This window comes from Artemia sp. Qi Xiang Cuo, chromosome 20 (genome assembly GCF_049724085.1).
Source record: "Artemia sp. Qi Xiang Cuo chromosome 20, ASM4972408v1, whole genome shotgun sequence".
Taxonomy (NCBI): Eukaryota; Metazoa; Arthropoda; class Branchiopoda; order Anostraca; family Artemiidae; genus Artemia; species Artemia sp. Qi Xiang Cuo.
The window spans coordinates 8,806,232-8,824,466 of record NC_142813.1 but is presented as its reverse complement, the minus strand read 5'-3'; the positions used below and the strand labels follow the sequence as shown (position 1 = coordinate 8,824,466).

General features: G+C 35.5%; 1 protein-coding gene across 1 annotated transcript in view; it reads right to left on the bottom strand.

The window, feature by feature from the left end:
* Window positions 1–18,235, bottom strand: part of nonC (serine/threonine-protein kinase Smg1) — a 331,176-nt gene that overhangs the window by 85,281 nt on the left and 227,660 nt on the right. Inside the window, exons 34-35 of the mRNA XM_089106498.1 lie at window positions 13,096–13,244; window positions 6,732–6,892 (exon numbers count right to left, since the gene is read on the bottom strand). Of these exons, the coding sequence (XP_088962624.1) occupies window positions 6,732–6,892; window positions 13,096–13,244 (310 nt within the window). The remainder of the gene's footprint in view (window positions 1–6,731; window positions 6,893–13,095; window positions 13,245–18,235) is intronic.

Here is an 18,235-nt window from a genome sequence, read left to right as displayed (position 1 = left end):
AGTAGATAATTAGATAAGTAGTAGATAGTAGATAAGTAGATAAGTAGATAAGTAGATAAGTAGATAGATAGTAGATAAGTAGATAAGTAGTAGATAAGTAGATAAGTAGTAGATACGTAGATAAGTAGTAGATAGTAGATAAATAGATAAGTACATAAGTAGATAAGTAGTAGATAGTAGATAAGTAGATAAGTAGATGAGTAGATAAGTAGTAGATAAGTAGATAAGTAGTAGATAAGTAGTAGACGGCATAATAGTAAAATATTGTACTGGCACGTTAACAAATTGAGAGGTAGTAGTCAATCCGGACTTGTCCCAGTTAAAGATAGGAATGGGGTGGCAATTAGCGATAAGGAAAAAGCTAAAGCGAGATGAGCCGAACATTTTGAGAATTTGCTTAACGGAGATAGAGTTGCAGGTAAAAATATAGAGGAAAATGAAAAAGTTTGTGATACCTTGGATGTGAAGGAAGATTTGTTTTGTGAGGAGAAATTAGCAACAGTACTAAAAGGATTAAAGAATAATAAGGCTCCAGGTGCTGATAGGGTAGTAAATGAGTTTCTTAAATATGGTGGCTCTGAGGTTAGAAATAAGTTATTGAAGATTATGAATATGATTTTTAAAAAGGGGAAGTACCTAACGATTTTAGGAAAACCTTAATTAAGCCACTTTATAATAAAGGTGATAAAAGTGAGTGTGGTAATTATCGGGGCATTAGTCTGGTCTCTGTATGTAGCAAATTGCTTAGTAATATGATACTTTTTAGACTGAGAGATGCCGTAAACAAAGTTTTAAGAGAAGAGCAGTGCGGTTTTAGAAAAGGTAGAGGATGTATTGACCAAATTTTCACTCTTAGGTTAATAATTGAGAAGTGCCTAAGTTTTCAAACACCTTTGGTCCTCAGTTTTATAGATTATGAGCAAGCGTTCGATTCTGTTGATAGAGGAGCTTTAGTAAAGGTTTTATCCTTGTATGGTATACCAGACAAATACATTAAAGTGATTAGTGCTATGTACGAGAATAACACTGCTGCGGTTAAGGTATGAAATGAGGTTAGAAGCTGGTTTTGTATTAAATAAGAAGTTAAGAAGGTTTGTGTTCTATACACCTTTATATGGATTATTTTGATGGACTTTGTTTTAAGGAGAACAGGAAAGGCAATGTGAGACCACGAAATCAAATGGGGAGGAAAAAGTCTCCTGGACTTGGATTATGCTGATGATTTTAAGCATCCTAGATGAAAGTGTGAGCAAAATGAATGAAGTTTTAGAGGTTTTGCGAGTTCAGGGTGCTAGTATTGGTTTGAAAATTAATTTTAAGAAGACATAAGTCACTAAGGCAAGGAATAAGTGAAGATGAAAAGGTGACGTCGGGTAATGAAAAGATTGATCAGGTATTGATCAGGGCAGCTTCACTTACCTTGGTAGTATTATCAGTAATGAAGGTGGGAGCAGTGAAGATATTTAAAATAGAATAGCCAAGGCTCAGGGTGTTTTTTCACATTTAAAAAAGTCTGGAAGAATAGGAAGATAAGTCTGCAAACCAAGATTAGAATATTAGAAGCTACAGTGATGACAGTGGTCAAATATGGCTCTGAAGCATGGACGCTCCGAGAAGCGGATGAAGATTTGCTAGATGTTTTCCAGAGAAATTGCTTAAGGATTGTTCTGGGTACCCGGCTGACTGACCGTATTTCAAACAATAGGCTATACGAAAAATGTGGTTCAATACCGCTTTCTATGTTTATAATGAAAGAAAGGTTGAGGTGGTTAGGGCATTTTGTGCAGATGAAGGATGACAGATTGCCTAAGATTGTTCTTTTCGGCCAACCGTCTAGGGCTAAACGGAAAGCAGGTCGTCCTCGTCTGGGGTGGGAGGACGTCATAAAGAAAGATTTAAAGGAAATTGGAACTTCGTGGGCGGGTGTAAAAGGGAGGCTTTGAATAGATTGGGATGGAGGAGGAGCATGCGTAGCTGTGTTGGCCTCAGGTGGCTTGGTGCTGCGATGAGTTGTTAGTAGTAGTAGTAGTAGATAAGTAGTAGATAAGTAGATAAGTAGTAGATAAGTAGTAGATAGATAAGATAATAGTAGATAAGTAGTAGATAAGTAGATAAGTAGTAGATAAGTAGATAAGTAGTAGATAGTAGATAAGTAGATAAGTAGATAAGTAGTAGATAGTAGATAAGTAGATAAGTAGATAAGTAGTAGATAAGTAGTAGATAAGTACATAAGTAGATAAGTACATAAGTAGATAAGTAGTTGATAAGTAGTAGATAAGTAGATAAGTAGATAAGTACATAAGTAGATAAGTAGTAGATAATTAGATAAGTAGTAGATAAGTAGATAAGTAGCAGATAGATAAGATAATAGTAGATAAGTAGATAAGTAGTAGATAAGTAGATAAGTAGTAGATAAGTAGATAAGTAGTAGATAAGTAGATAAGTAGTAGATAACTAGATAAGTAGATAAGTACATAAGTAGATACGTAGTAGATAAGTAGATAAGTAGATAAGTACATAAGTAGATAAGTAGATAAGTAGTAGATAGTAGATAAGTCGATAAATAGTAGATAAGTAGATAAGTAGTAGATAGCAGATAAGTAGATAAGTAGATAAGTAGTAGATAAGTAGATAAGTAGTAGATATATAAGATAATAGTAGATAAGTAGTAGATAAGTAGATAAGTAGTAGAAAAGTAGATAAGTAGTAGATAGTAGATAAGTAGATAAGTAGTAGATAAGTAGATAAGTAGTAGATAAGTAGATAGATAGTAGATAAGTAGATAAGTAGTAGATAAGTAGATAAGTAGTAGATAAGTAGATAAGTAGATAAGTAGTAGATAAGTAGTATATAAGTAGTAGATAGATAAGATAATAGTAGATAAGTAGATAAGTAGATAAGTTGTAGATAAGTAGATAAGTAGTAGATAGCATATAAGTAGATAATTAGATAAGTAGTAGATAAGTAGATAAGTAGTAGATAAGTAGATAAGTAGTAGATAGTAGATAAGTAGATAAGTAGTAGATAAGTAGATAAGCAGTAAACGAGTAGATAAGTAGATAAGTAGTAGATAGTAGATAAGTAGATAAGTAGATGAGTAGATAAGTAGATAAGTAGTAGATAGATAAGATAATAGTAGATAAGTAGTAGATAAGTAGATAAGTAGTAGATAAGTAGATAAGTAGCAGATAAGTAGATAAGTAGATAAGTAGTAGATAGTAGATAAGTAGATAAGTAGTAGATAAGTAGATAAGTAGTAGATAGTAGATAAGTAGATAAGTAGTAGATAAGTAGATAAGTAGTAGATAGTAGATAAGTAGTAGATAGTAGATAAGTAGTAGATAGATAAGATAATAGCAGATAAGTAGTCAACCCTGGCAAAAGTCCAGAAATTGGTAAAAAGCTTTGTGCCAGCTAAAATGAAGCACACAAGACCCATAAATAATTTCTGAGACCACACTGGCTAATCAAGATAAAACGAAAAAATAGTAAAAAAAGAGAAAAACGAGGATTATACAAACCGGTGAAGTCACACAAGACCCGCACATAACCCAGAAACTGTGGAGGTAATCAAAAGAAAGCGGCAGGTTTGGAGAAAGTTCGCCACAACTAATGCCGACGAAAACTATAAACTATTCTGCCGCTTAAGAAATAAAGTAAGAAAACTAACACGTTATTTTGCAGCTCAAAGAGAGAAACAAGTCACCAAAAATATAAAAGAAAATCCCAAGGCTTTCTGGAATCATGAAAGCTCCAAGCGACATTACCGACCTAGCATCCTAGCTCTAATAGATTATCTGGAAGAATATTGGAAGACCCCACTGAAAAAGCTAGTCTATTTAATTATCATTTTGCTGTAATTTTTACACCACAATCGGAAGATAGAAGTGAAGCAGCACAAATAGAGGAAGAAAATGTTGGCTTCTCAGTGATAGATTTCGATGAAGAGTCCATCAACCAAAAACTTTAAAAGCAAAACACAAATAAATTTGAAGGCCCGGACAGTATACACCCTCGCATTCTTAAAGAACTTGTACCACTAGTCACAAGACCCCTATCTCTCTTCTTTATGACATCTAAAGACACTGTAAAACTCCCCCGTATCTGGAAAAAGGCAATTATCACCGCGATCTTCAAGAAAGGTGAGAAAAAGCAATCAACTCTCTTGGCTGGATTTTCTGACAGGCAGAAGTCAGAGGGTGAAAGTAGATGGCCACATTAGCACAGTTGTGACAAAAGTATCTAGCGGTATTCCACAAGGCAGCGTCATCGGGCCCCTGCTCTTCAATCTTTTTGCAAACGACCTGCCTAACAATATTAAATCAGATATCACACTCTATGCTGATAATACAAAGCTTTTTAGACCTATCAATTGCCCAAACGATATTCAAAACTGCAGACCGACTTGAGCAAGATATCCGATTGAATGAGGAAGTGGGAAATGGAAGTCAACGAAAACAAAAGCTCCCACCTCTACCTTGGACCAAAGAATTTCAAGTCAGCCTAAAGCTTTAACACTAGTCTAATACCAAAAACATCTATTGACCGGGACCTCAGAGTAATAATAGACAGTGGCTAGCGTAATAATAGACAGTCAACTCTACTCAAGTCTCTTGTTCGGCCGATCATTGAATCCGTGATCGGATCAGTGATCGGATCGGCCGATCTTGTTCAGCGGATCACACGACAATAAGACCTCACCTCCAAGAAGACATTGATGCACTTGAAAAGATTCAGCGAAGAGCAACAAAATATGTACCAGAACTAAGAGGCCTCCCCTACTGTGAACGATTGGAAAAGCTGTCGCTTCCTTACATCTCCTAGGTTCGAATCCTCCGAGGTGATCTTATTGAAACTGTCAAGCTATGTCCTACGTACTACAATAACATTGGACCTCGGAGAATCCTCTTCAACATAATAATCCTCTTCTTCCTCTTCTTCAAGAAGAGGGAATCCTCTTCTTCAACATAAATAATCTGCGAGGACACAACTTTAAAGCTAAATCAAAACACTTTCAATAAAGAAGTTGGAAGGTGTGCCTTCTCAAACCAAGTAGGCAAGGAATGGAGCAACCTCCCACAAGAAGTAGCTATGGCTGACTCAAAGGCGAAAGCCTTTTTATTGCAGTATATTATAATGAAACTTAACCAATTTTTCTGGTCAGCTTTCAAACCAGATCTATCCTTCAAAGTTAGTTAGCCAACTAGACTAGCTAATTAGAATAAATTAAGTGAAATAAGTGAAACTAAAATAAATTGTCACGAGGTCTCTCTTAAGGGGGTAAAATCAAGTGGGGGTTACGCAAAATCACCAGTAAAGACGAAACTTTGGTTTTCAGTCTTTCTTTAGTCCCTAGGCTACTGCAATATCCTTAGTCTAAAGGCCTCCACGAAAAAAACTGAATTAGGGGGTTTTCAGTTTTTTTTTTTTTTTTTTTTTTTTTTTTTTTTTTGTGCGTAAAATATTGCGCCCCAAAGCCAAAAGCCACCTCCGTGCGCATAAGAAATAACGGTTTTCAGATCGCCAAGCACAAATTGGTTAATCCAAAGAGTGCATTTTATACCCCAGACGGCACAAACCGAGCAAATAGAATTTATAAGAAAATTCATCTAAATATTCATCTATTTCCACTAAACTAAACCTGAGTTACATATAAACCTAGCTGCAATCAATTAGGATAATTCAGACATGAAGGATAAAGACTATGATAGAAAGGTAGTAATATTAAATTAAGATGAAAAAAAAAACAAAAAACAAACAAAGAACAAAAACGCACAAGCATGTAAATTTGAAGAAGGTAATAGAATAAAAAAAATACATCCCTTTAATTTCAAGGTAGACTTTCAGGGTACATTGTCCGTTTTCATGGTGCATGTAAATTTGAACAAAATAAAGTGCTGTCAATAGGGGGAGGGAGCAGGATTAATATACCCCAATAGATTTCTTTTGTACTTCCAAGATTTTGAAATATAGGCCTACCTTTTTTGGGGTATTTTTTTTTTTATTGGGGAACACCTTTTTTTCACATTTTCATTGAAAAATTGAAAAACAACAAATTTGCCCACCCTCCCCCCTAGATTTTGAAAAATTCAATTTCTTCCTCTCCCTAAATATTTGTGGCATATTTTGTGACACAATCGAGTCACCACAAATATCGGATGAAATAAACATACTTAAAAAGTTATTTATAACAGTACTTTTCCAAAAGTGTCCAATCTATCCCGTTAGAACCAAAAAGACGACAATTTATACCTGACTAAGAAAGCTAATATACATGTCGATATCAACAATAAATATAAAAAATACAAGACTATTTTCCCCCACGGCTTCCCCAATGAAAAAGTCCAAAGTAATCACTCATGTAGAAACTAAAATAAGATGATTCTTAATAAATTAATAAAGCTAATATATAAGTTAATTTTCAAAATAAACTTCGAATGAAGGTAGTCGGAATACCCGACTATTTACCCCTAGAGTTTCTCCTACAAAAAAAAAGTTTGATTTAACCCATTGGAAACAATGAGACGATGATCTATAATTGATTAGTATGGATAAAAAAAAATATTCCCAATAAATCTTGAATCCCAGGTCAAATATAGCCGACTAATAGTAGTCAGTAGATTAGTTCCTCCCACAATTTCCACGGGAAAAAAATTTCATATTGTCTGTTAAAGCTAAAAGTTGAGGATTTACACCGGATTAATATAGCTAAAATACAATTCGATACTCACAACAAATCTCGAATCTCAGGTCCAATATGACCAATCGATGGTAGTCGAAACGCTAAACCATTTTCAATGCATAAGGCTAGCGTTTGATGAATGGCTTTCAACCGTTGAACAAATACTAAGTCCCATAAGACGTCTCTCGGTCCAGGACTGAAGAACGGTGGCTATAATATATAATAATATGTTTATATATAATATATAAACATACAAATAAATAAAACATTTAATTGTGTATAGACAAATGTGTATGACAACTGGTTTTGTTAGATTTTGTGCTAGTTGTATTTTTTTTAGTGTGAAAATCAAGACGAATTGGGGGAAGCTGATTATTACAGAAGAGGGGATGGGGGGTATCCACCTAACCTCCTATAATTGGAAGGAATATATTTGACCCTTGTTTGAGGTCGCTGAACTTCTTGTTCGACCCAAGGGTGATTTTCGAAAAGGCACAACTGTTTGTCGTGAAAATCTAGCAAGGCAAGATTCAAAAAAAGAAAAAGAAATTGCATCCCAACGCATAGTATAAAGATAACACCGAAATAAAACACGATTTTTATATTGAGAAAAGAATTTAGAGTTAGGCTAAGTTAGGCTAAAGTTAAGAGTTAGGCTAAGTTAGAGTAAGGCTAGGTTAGGCTAAGTTAGGCTAAAATGCCATGAAGCAAAAGACAATGTGATAGTCATGCTGTTAAATATTTGTCATTTTGCCTCAAAAACATAAAATATTTGCCTCAAAAACATAATTTCTATCTGGAAATCAACTACGCTGAACAAAATGGCTATCTCAAAATTTTGATTGGATGTGTTTCGGGAAATGGTGAGCGTGGAAGGGGTGTTAGTTGCCTTCCAATCATTTTGTCTCTAATACAATGTTTTGTAGTCTGGCAAATCTCATAAGATGTTTTTTGGTCCAGGAAAGAGGTTTTTTGGTCCGGGACAGAGGTTTTTTGGTCCAGAATGGTAGGCAAGATATATAAATATTTACATAAAAGATATAACCGACCGTAGATATTTGTATATCTTTATTCTTAAATAATTGTGGGCACAGGGAGGGGAAGGGGCATGGGGGCCTGTGTATTCTTCTTATCATTACGTGCCAATGTGCTTACAATTGAACCAAAACAGATATTTAAGAAGAAAACAACCATCCAAAGGAACATGAAAGATATATGCTTAGTCTTACAAAGGATATATATAAATATACTTTTATATAAACAAATATAATGTATCTATTATCTATATATGCACTATTCATTTCTTTAAGAAATCACAAACAAAGTAAATAAGAGCTTACTTTTTAGATCAGGCTTATTGTAGAATTAGAAACTATAAATTTTGGGTATTCCTTTAATAGACATAATAAAATTGGATTTTGTTGACAATTTTGGAGACCACACCGCCTTTCCATGACGATAAATAGAAGTTCAAATAGAGATAAAATTCTTTTAATAGACAGTGTTTCACAAAGTTTTCACAAAGGGTTTAAAGCAAAATTTTCGTGAAACTCTTGAAATAAAGAAAATCTTATTCAAAAATATAGCTTTATTTTTTTATTCTAAAAAAAATATAGCTTTGAATCGTGACAAAGGTGAAATTGGGCTGAACTCTATCTACAGTAATTTATTAAAATCTGACAGAGTGAAGTTCAATTCACGCAATGTAGTTGACCTTTGTCCAAATGTTATACCATTGAACACTAATGAACCGAATCCAAGAAGGTCAAAGACGCTAGTTTCCGCCTTAGCTTTGAAAAGAATTAGATATTTAGACAATATGTAGTTTTATTTGATTTCGTATATAAACTTTTGTTTTAAATTGTTTTAGTTCAGTTTTACTACTGATGACGGTCAGTGCATATGTGACCGAAATATCTGGTTATTTTTTGTGAATTTTTATCACTGTTTGTGAAATCCTGTTTATTAAAAGGATTTAATAAACAAATAATTAAACTTTTATTTATCGGAACTGGATTTGAAATAAACCATTTTTTCGTCCAAACTATTTTTTCTTGTGAAAATCTTCAAAAATTAGTCAGGTGAAATATCCAGCGAAATAAAATTTCTGTTCATAATTGTAACGAAATTTCATTGCTTATTTCCAGCATCTATTTTATAAATTGGTATAAATAAATTCAAATGTGAACTATTCCAAATATTATTTAAATCAAATTGATTAATATTTTATTTAAATATAAGTAAATTAGTCCAACACATAATTTAATTATAAATATATTGATTTTTAATGGGCTACGTTAGTAACACTGGAACAAAAAAAAAGTTAAAGGAAGTACGAACTTGATGAAAGTGAGTAAAGAAAGTAACACTGATTAGATGAGGGGAGGAGTGTACAGCTGTGTTGGCCTGAGATGGCGTAATTCTTTGTTTAGTTGTAGTGGCAGCGCTACAAATTAAAAAAGAAAAAAACTTGTACAGCCGGACAACTTTGTACAATTTTGACACGTTTAGAAAAAAGAGAGGACAAGGGCAAGATTGCGTCAAAAACACAAAGAAACACCGAGCCCCATGTCACACAGTGTATTTATAAATTATAACACTATATCTATATCGGTTAATTATAATTTTAATAAGCGATTCAGATCATTATTGTGAATGAATAATTTTAATAATTCCGAAAGTAAAAAAAGGAGTTAAAGTGCAAACTTCATGTAACCTTCATGGTTGCACTTCGTAGTTGAAGTGCGAACTTCAACTACGAATAAATTTCGTATTTTTTATATTTGAATAAATCCCTGGTTAATAATAAAATTATATTAAAGAATCATTTAATTTGTAACTATTTATTTATTTAAATTCTGGGGTGAAGGCTCCTCATTTTATTTTATTTATTTTATTTTATTTTTTTTGTTACCATGTATAGAGTTGAAAAACCATCTCTTAATTCCGGTATCTCGAGATAGTGTTACCCATTTATTGTTGGGTGTTGGAGGCGAATGGAGTTCGTCCGGAATGAGGCAGACTATGTCTGCTGACCACGTGCCTCTGGATATGGGGTTTTCCCTAACTAAACGCTCCATGTTAATGGGCAGCCTAAACTTGTGAGGAGGGTGGAGCCCACCCCAGGGACTTTCAGTATCTAGGCAAGTACTAGCTCTAATTAGATCCCAGGCCTAGGGTCGGTTAGGCCTGCAACCCTCCACCCGAAAATTTTACCGCAACGAAGAACGATGATACTGCCTCGGATGACCTACCCCCCTCTACCTTGCACGACCCCAGCACGTCCCTGGACCAATTTTAGACCATCGAATGAACCTTGTTGACGAGGGTGGAATACGACTCACCACCTGGAACGTACTCACACTCAACTTTCCTGGAGCTAAATCAATCCTTGCCTATGAGCTAAAACGCTTCAATATAGCTGTGGCTGGCTTAACGGAAACCCGCCTTGTCGGAAGTGAGTCCGAGGATATTGGTAAAGGATATCACCTGATCTGGTCTGGTGACCCAAAAAGCAAGACACATGGTGTAGGCCTCGTGCTGAACGCTAGAGCCAAGAGAAGCCTTCTCTCCTATAAAAAAATTTCAGATAGAATACTGATAGCTCAGCTCCAGCACAAGGATGAAAAGTTGACAATTATTTTATGCTATGCTCCCACCAATCCTAGCCCTGCGGAAGTGAAGGATCAGTTCTATGCGGAGCTCTCAGCGACCCTGTCTAGAGTCCCAACCCACGACATCGTCACTCTTCTGGGAGACCATAACGCGACAGTAAATGACAGGGAAGGCATGTGGAGAAGTTTTCTTGAATCTTTGACTTCAGATTTACTGAGTGACACCGCGCAAAGACTGCTCCAGCTCTCAACTGGGCATAATCTGGCTATTTCAAAAACACCCTTTCAGAGATGAGATATAAAAAAATGCTATTGGCATAGCAACGACGGCCAGACGAATAAGATGATCGATTATGTTATGACCTCGGGTTACTGGCGCTCGTCGATAATAAAGGGCCGGACTTATAGGTCGGCCGAACTTGGAAACAGAGACCGTAGGATGATATTTGCCACACTCAGGCTACGCCTGAGAGCAAAAGGACAAGTAAGACTGCATCCCAAGCTTTATCTGATTTGTCTGGCTAAATCCCAGATGCAACAGAAGTATGCCCTCGATATCTCTAACCGGTTTAGCTGCCTCCAAGTTCTGGACGACCCTGAAGTAGCCTGGAAGTCTTTCAAAGATAATATACTCGATTCTGCTGGCAGAACCATTGGCCGCAGCAGACACAAGAATAAACCCTGGATATCCCAGGAGACTCTGTCTGTAAACGAGCTACGCCGGAAGGCCCGTTTAGCAAAGAATATGCCAGAGTACAGACGACTCAATGGCCTGCACAATAGCCTACTGCACAGTGATAGGAAGACCTTTGTTGACAAGAAAGCCAGCGATCTTGAGGATGCCTCAAGAAAAGAAGACACCTGCTCCCTCTACAAACACCTCCGCGAGCTGACGGAAGGGAAGACTTCCACCGTGAGCCGTGTTTTTTCTGCTGACGGAAGCATGCCGGATGACGATGCAGGCCAACTCTCTGCCTGGACCAGTCACTTCTCAACGCTTCTGAATGCCGAGGCAGTTGCTCATCCCGACCCTGATCTGATTCAAGCAGCAATGACCACACCCGAGGCTACTTCCTACCTCGTATCGCAACCGTTTACCACCTTTGAGATCCAAAATGCTGTAAAACGGTTAAATAATAATCGAGCCCCCGGCGTCTGTGGTATTTCTGCAGAACTCCTCAAGTACGGGGGTGCAGCGATGATTATGTGGCTCCAGATAATCTTCTCAGCTGTATGGACGACGGAAAGCATACCGAATGACTGGCGTGCTGGCATCATATTGCCGCTCTGGAAAAGTAAGGGCAGCCGTCAAATCTGCTCCAACTATCGTGGGATCACGCTTCTCTCCGTTCCTGGTAATCTCTTCGCCATGTCACTCCTGGACAGGTGTTCCACCTTTTTGCGTAGAAAGAGAAGAGTCCAGCAAGCCGGATTCATGCCCGGCAGGTCGACGACGGAGCAAATGTTTACTATGCGCCAGTTGATCGAGAAGACGCAAGAGTTCCACCAAAAAGCGTACATCACATTCGTGGACTTTAAGGCTGCCTTCGATTCTGTTGATCGCCGTTCACTTTGGCTGATACTAAGAACTACGGGTCCACCCAAGAAATATTGCTCACTCTTTGAAAAGCTGTATGAGGATACGGAAAGCTGTGTGCAAGTCAATGGAAGACACAGTCCCACATTCCCGGTGAAGACTGGCGTCCGCCAAGGTTGTGCCGCCGCTCCCGAGCTTTTCAACTGCGTCATAGACCATGTTATGGCCAGCACGATGAATCGCCTTCAAGTCGGTCTTCAGTTCGGAGACCGGGTACTCTCTGATGCTGACTTCGCCGACGACATAGCGCTAGTTGCGAGCACCGTCGATAAGATGACCAAAGCTCTCCAGGTGCTTTCAGAAGAAGCCTCGAAAGTTGGACTGAAGATCAACTGGCAGAAAACCAAAGTTATGCTCCTTGAGTCCCCCACGTCCCGTTCTACTGTAAATGAAGTCAACATCGGAAGCAACCGAGTAGATGTGGTTGAAGACTTCACTTACCTGGGATCTATTCTGTCGAGTGATGGCTTGATCACAAAAGAGCTTACATCTCGAATTGCCAAGGCTTCAGCACTTGTTGGGAGGCTTAGCAGCATCTGGCGAAAGCCAAACATAAGCCGATTTACCAAAATGGGCATCTACAATGCGTCAGTCAGCACCATCCTGCTGCATGGAGCGGAGACGTGGCCAGCTGCCAAATCTATCCTCAGCGCCGTCGATATCGCTCAGACGAAACATCTCCGAAGAATCGAAAGACTTCACTGGACTGACCTCGTTAGCAACCAGACTCTCCTATCACGTACGGCTCAAGCTCCTTTCTCATCGCAGCTTGCCCAGCGTACTGTTCGGTGGTACGGCCACCTCCTTCGCATGCCACGCGACGCCCCAGCTCGGGTCGCATTTGACTTGGATCCCACCCTACACGGATGGAAACGACCCAGAGTACGCCCACACACTCAGTGGAAAGACAAAGCCGATGAACTCCTCACCCAAGCCCACATCCCGGTGGAAGAAGCTGCGATCCTGGCAAGCGATAGGTTAACCTGGAGGTGCCTAGTCTCATCGTTCTCTACGCCGAAACCTCGGCATGAGCCTTAAGTCAAGTAAGTCAAGTGTATAACACACACACCAGTTATCCCCACTGCGGGTAATTAATTTATCGTTTTGAAAATATTTTTTTATTGATTAATAAAGAACTTGACCTTGCAGCTGGGCGGAGGTTTGTAGTAAAATCATCAAAAAATTTGAAAATAATAGCTTACTGCAATAGTTTTAGCTTCCCGAACAATATCGATTTTCTTCCAACCAACAGGAGATCCTTCGTAGAATTCGAGCAGGGATGTTATTGCAGATAATGCTAGATTTTCAGCCTTGATACATAGACCGTTTAGGCCAAGGAGAAGCATTTCACCTAAAACAAAAAGTTTCACAAATAAAAACTAAAAATCCCTAAAATAAAAACTAAAATCCGTATAGTAGAATTTTATTGAAGAAATAAAAGGACGCAGTAGAAGGCACTAAAAAGAAATCTTCTTAAAGACACTAGTGATTGGAGCGCTTTCAGTAAAGCTTTGGACCATAAGGTAGCATAGACACAAAATTAAATCAATAAATGAGAAAAAATTATTAAGTAGCAATTTTTTTTTTTGATAAATGACTAACAAACATTTCCCAGTATGAAAAAAACGATCTAGATAGGTCACGACTTTGGGAAAATTCGTTTAGGGCCTTAATTTTGGAAACAAAACTCATATGAATCATGACACAAATACTTGGAATATTTACAATAAACTTTGTTCGAGGTGTGTGTCTGCTAAATATTGTAAAAACATAATTTATAATAATTTAAATATATTCTATAAGTATATATTCAAAGTATCGAAAATATAATTTAATTCGATTGTCGATAGTATAGGATATTTTAACGGTATAAAAATCCGAAGCTTTTGCCGAACAAAACGCACTAAAATAAATTTTATTTAGTTTTTCTTTTCACCGAGCGAAGATCCGTTCCGAGCTTTCAAAATACGTCACAGAAGTAAACCAATTGAATTCAGGCTACTTTTTAATACAGGAGTATATGGAAAATAATCTCTTTGCCTCTCTTTTGTACCCACCTTTGTGGTCTTTTCAATGATGGATCAAAAGTTCTTGTGTGATTCAAGTTGGCTATATGTGTTACCGTGAATGTCCGAAATCTGGATAATGCCGACATTCACCGGTGAATGTCCGAAATTCCCTTTTCTCTACTTGGATTCAATTAGCTTTGCGAATCAATTTTTTCAGTCTTATGCAAGCTATGATGGTAAAGCCTAAAATTAGGTTAGGTTAGATTATGTTAGTTTAGGTTCGGTTAGGTCAAATTTGGTTATAAATATCAGAAATGGGTTAAAAACCTAACCAAACCTAACCTGTCATCATCAAACCTTACATTAAATTGAGAAAGTTGACTGGCAACACTGCCTAATCCAAGGAGAAAAAAAAGGTATTTCGGACATTCAGGAATTTCGGACAATCATGGTAACATATATATAATATATAATATATATATATATATATATATATATATATATATATATATATATATATATATATATATATATATATATATATATCTTCTCCTATATTAACAATGTCCATCTTCTAATTTTATTACACAATTTGAAGTTTAGCCCCTTTCGTCTTCTCATTTTGCTTGTATTCTTATTGATTTAGGAAGTTTTATTTAGTCAATACACCTTTTTCTATATTTGTAATTACTAGAAAACATGCAAATATAATAACTAAACTTAATTAGCTACTACCGCCAACCAAAAAAAAAATAAGGAATTACAAAAGCATCGTTAGAGTTTAACATTTTGGCAACCCTGTTTATACGAGTACTTGTGTCTTTCTTAAGCAAAAAAAAATAGTTGTTTGGAGATGGAAAATGGATGGAGATTGGGTCTTTCTTAAGCAAAAAAAGTTTTGAGGTGGAGAACAAGAGTTTTGGGTCATTTTGACAAAAAAAAAGAAACAAAACAGACTGAGCGTGTTACTACTACGATAATATTTGTAAATTAGCAGGATTAACCTTTAGTATGAAGCATTGTTTTCGTATTATCTTGATCTTATATTCTTTATCACTTAGTATTCTGCGTCATTACTTAAAACTCATTTCTGTGGCCTTTATTACGCCCCCCATCTATATTATTTAAATTACATCACATCTTAGGTGGCTATAAGAAAAATATTTATTTAATTAGGAAAAAGACAGCAATTACTAATTCCCCTTAAACTTTGTAATAGCTGTTAGCTGTTACTGTTAGCTGAAATAGCTGAATTAGCTGTTCTTATTTAGCCGTTACTACAAATCAAAAATATTAGCCTTTTCTAAATACTTAAATTACCAAGTACACTGAAAAAAGAGCCTGATCGTTTGAGCTGGTTAAGTGGAAACTAAACAGCTATCTAAAAATTTTTGAATTTTTCCTACAATTAAAAAAAAATTCTAAATTTTCTATAAAATTTTTTTGAAATTGTTTTCTAAAACAATTTTTTAGAATTTTTTTCAAAAAATTAAGAAACAATCAGGAATTTAATTTCTGGTAAAAACAAACAAAAAAACTACATGCTGTTAGGCAGTTTTGGTAGTTGCAGGTGCCAAATTAAAGAAGATATAAAGTGGGTGAGATACCAATAGAAAGTAACCTAAAGGCACATGAGATCAAGCAGCTTAAAACATCTAACTTTTTCCTTTGAAGGCTTAGTTATCTTTGGGAATCCACAGATTGTTAATGATTTAGTTTTTGTCGACTAAAGGCGTTGTCAAATTTTACTTATTAGTTTTTCTAATTTAGTTTTACAATTCAACGTGGCAACCCTGACAAAAATATATATTGCCCTAAAAACTTTATAATTTAACAACAACTATAAGAAAAATCTTTAAAAATCGCGGTTTTCAGGTAAGACCTAAGATAGGTCCATGGGGCCAAAAATGTTTGCATTTTAATGTCCTTGGTACTTTTATCTATTCAATATTTCTTACACTCCATTTAAGTGTAAATAAAATAATTAAGTGCAAATAAAACAATTAAAAAGTAAATAAAATAGTAATAATTATAATAGTATATAATTAAATTAATATAAGTAATAGTAATAATTAAAAAGTAAATAAAATAATTAAGCGCAAATAAAATAATTAAGTTCAAATAAAACCACGCCTTAATTGGTGCAGTAGCTTGTCTTAAATGTTGAGCAGTAGGTATTCGATAGCGGTACCCAAGCAAATTGACCGTCTGGGGTTGAACCTTATATCAAGGCTCACGATAAAAAAAAGAAAAAAAGCAATAAATTCTGTAATCTGCACCCCTATTTTTTTTCTTAATCAAAATGTAATCCTTAATCAAATCCTTAGGGGTACAACAGATAATTATTAATAACATAAGCGGATTACCTGAATTAAAACAAGTTATAATAAGTTTCTAGTCAGTCTTTATAATAGGTCTATAGCAATAAGTCTATAATTATATAAAGCAAAATTTTGATAAGCTGAGAAAAAGCTGAAAACTGAGAATAACTTAAGATTCGGCTGCAAAAAATTTTAAGGTTTGAGAAAAAAAAATACTAAGATATTAAATAACAATAAAATCTACTCTGAAGAATTTTAGAGTAATATTTGATATATATATATATATGTTTCCTAAGATCCAAAACTCAGGACTAAAATATCAGAAACATAAATAAAATACTAAAACTAGAGAATCGGGGATAGAAGGATTTTTTCCTCTATTTTTCCAATATAAAAAAAAAATGTATTTTCCAAAACCTAGAGGAGGGGGGGGGGGGAAAACACTTCAAGGGGGAGCTAGATAAAAATACTAAGGAGTGGCATACCAGTCCAAATGATAAACGCATATTGAAGCAAACATTAAGACTCATTTTTTTTTCTGAATAGCTGACATCTATCCAAAACAAGAAAGAAGTCTACTAGGTCTAGTCAAATAGCCCAACATTTATATAGTCTGTATAGATTACAAACTTTCGCTGTATAAATTACAGCGAAAACTGTTGGATGACAGAGGAAAAAATAAGAAACGACTGCAGCGTACACTACACTGTGAGTATAACAAAACGATTACCCCCCCCCCCCAGTAAAAATTTTAAGTCACGTTGACCAATCCACTCAAAACGACTGTCCCTGATAGTTTCAATTAAATTCCCCAGCTGAGAGACAAAAAGAGAGTAGACTTATTAAACTATAGCTTAATCGAAAAGGAAAGACCCACTCCCCTTTGCCCTTATCAAAATTTTTATTTTTACGGACGGTAGGAAAACAGCCCACCGTGAGCTCAAACCCGGACCCAAAGATAGAGAGTCGGAGGCTCAGCCTGCAAAACCAGCCGGGCTTGTTAGTTCATTTTATACCTTTGGTGTATTTTTATGTAACAAATATATTTTTTTGACAGACACAGTGATGATTAAATTTACGTACCTTGAGTACGTAATTTACGTACGTATTTCCGTATATAATTACGTATTTACGTACCTTGTCTGTCAAAAAATATTTTTTTGACAGACAGCAGTGATGATTAAATTTACGTACCTTGAGTACGTAATTTACGTATTTACGTATATAATTACGTATTTACGTACCTTGTCTGTCAAAAAAATATTTTTTTGACAGACACAGTGATGATTAAATTTACGTACCTTGAGTACGTAATTTACGTACGTATTTCCGTATATAATTACGTATTTAAGTACCTTGTCAGTCAAAAAATATTTTTTTGACAGACTCAGTGATGATTAAATTTACGTACCTTGAGTACGTAATTTACGTACGTATTTACGTATATAATTACGTATTTACGTCCCTTGTCTGTCAAAAAAAATATTTTTTTGACAGACAGCAGTGATGATTAAATTTACGTACCTTGAGTACGTAATTTACGTACGTATTTACGTATATAATTACGTATTTACGTACCTTGTCTGTCAAAAAATTTTTTTTGACAGACACAGTGATGATAAAATTTACGTACCTTGAGTACGTAATTTACGTACGTATTTCCGTAAATAATTACGTATTTACGTAACTTGTCTGTCAAAAAAATATTTTTTTGACAGACAAAGTGATGATTAAATTTACGTACCTTGAGTACGTAATTTACGTATTTACGTATATAATTACGTATTTACGTACCTTGTCTGTCAAAAAAAATATTTTTTTTACAGACACAGTGATGATTAAATTTACGTACCTTGAGTACGTAATTTACGTACTTATTTACGTATTTACGTATATAATTACGTATTTACGTACCTTGTCTGTCAAAAAAAATATTTTTTTGACAGACACAGTGATGATTAAATTTACGTACCTTGAGTACGTAATTTACGTACTTATTTACGTATTTACGT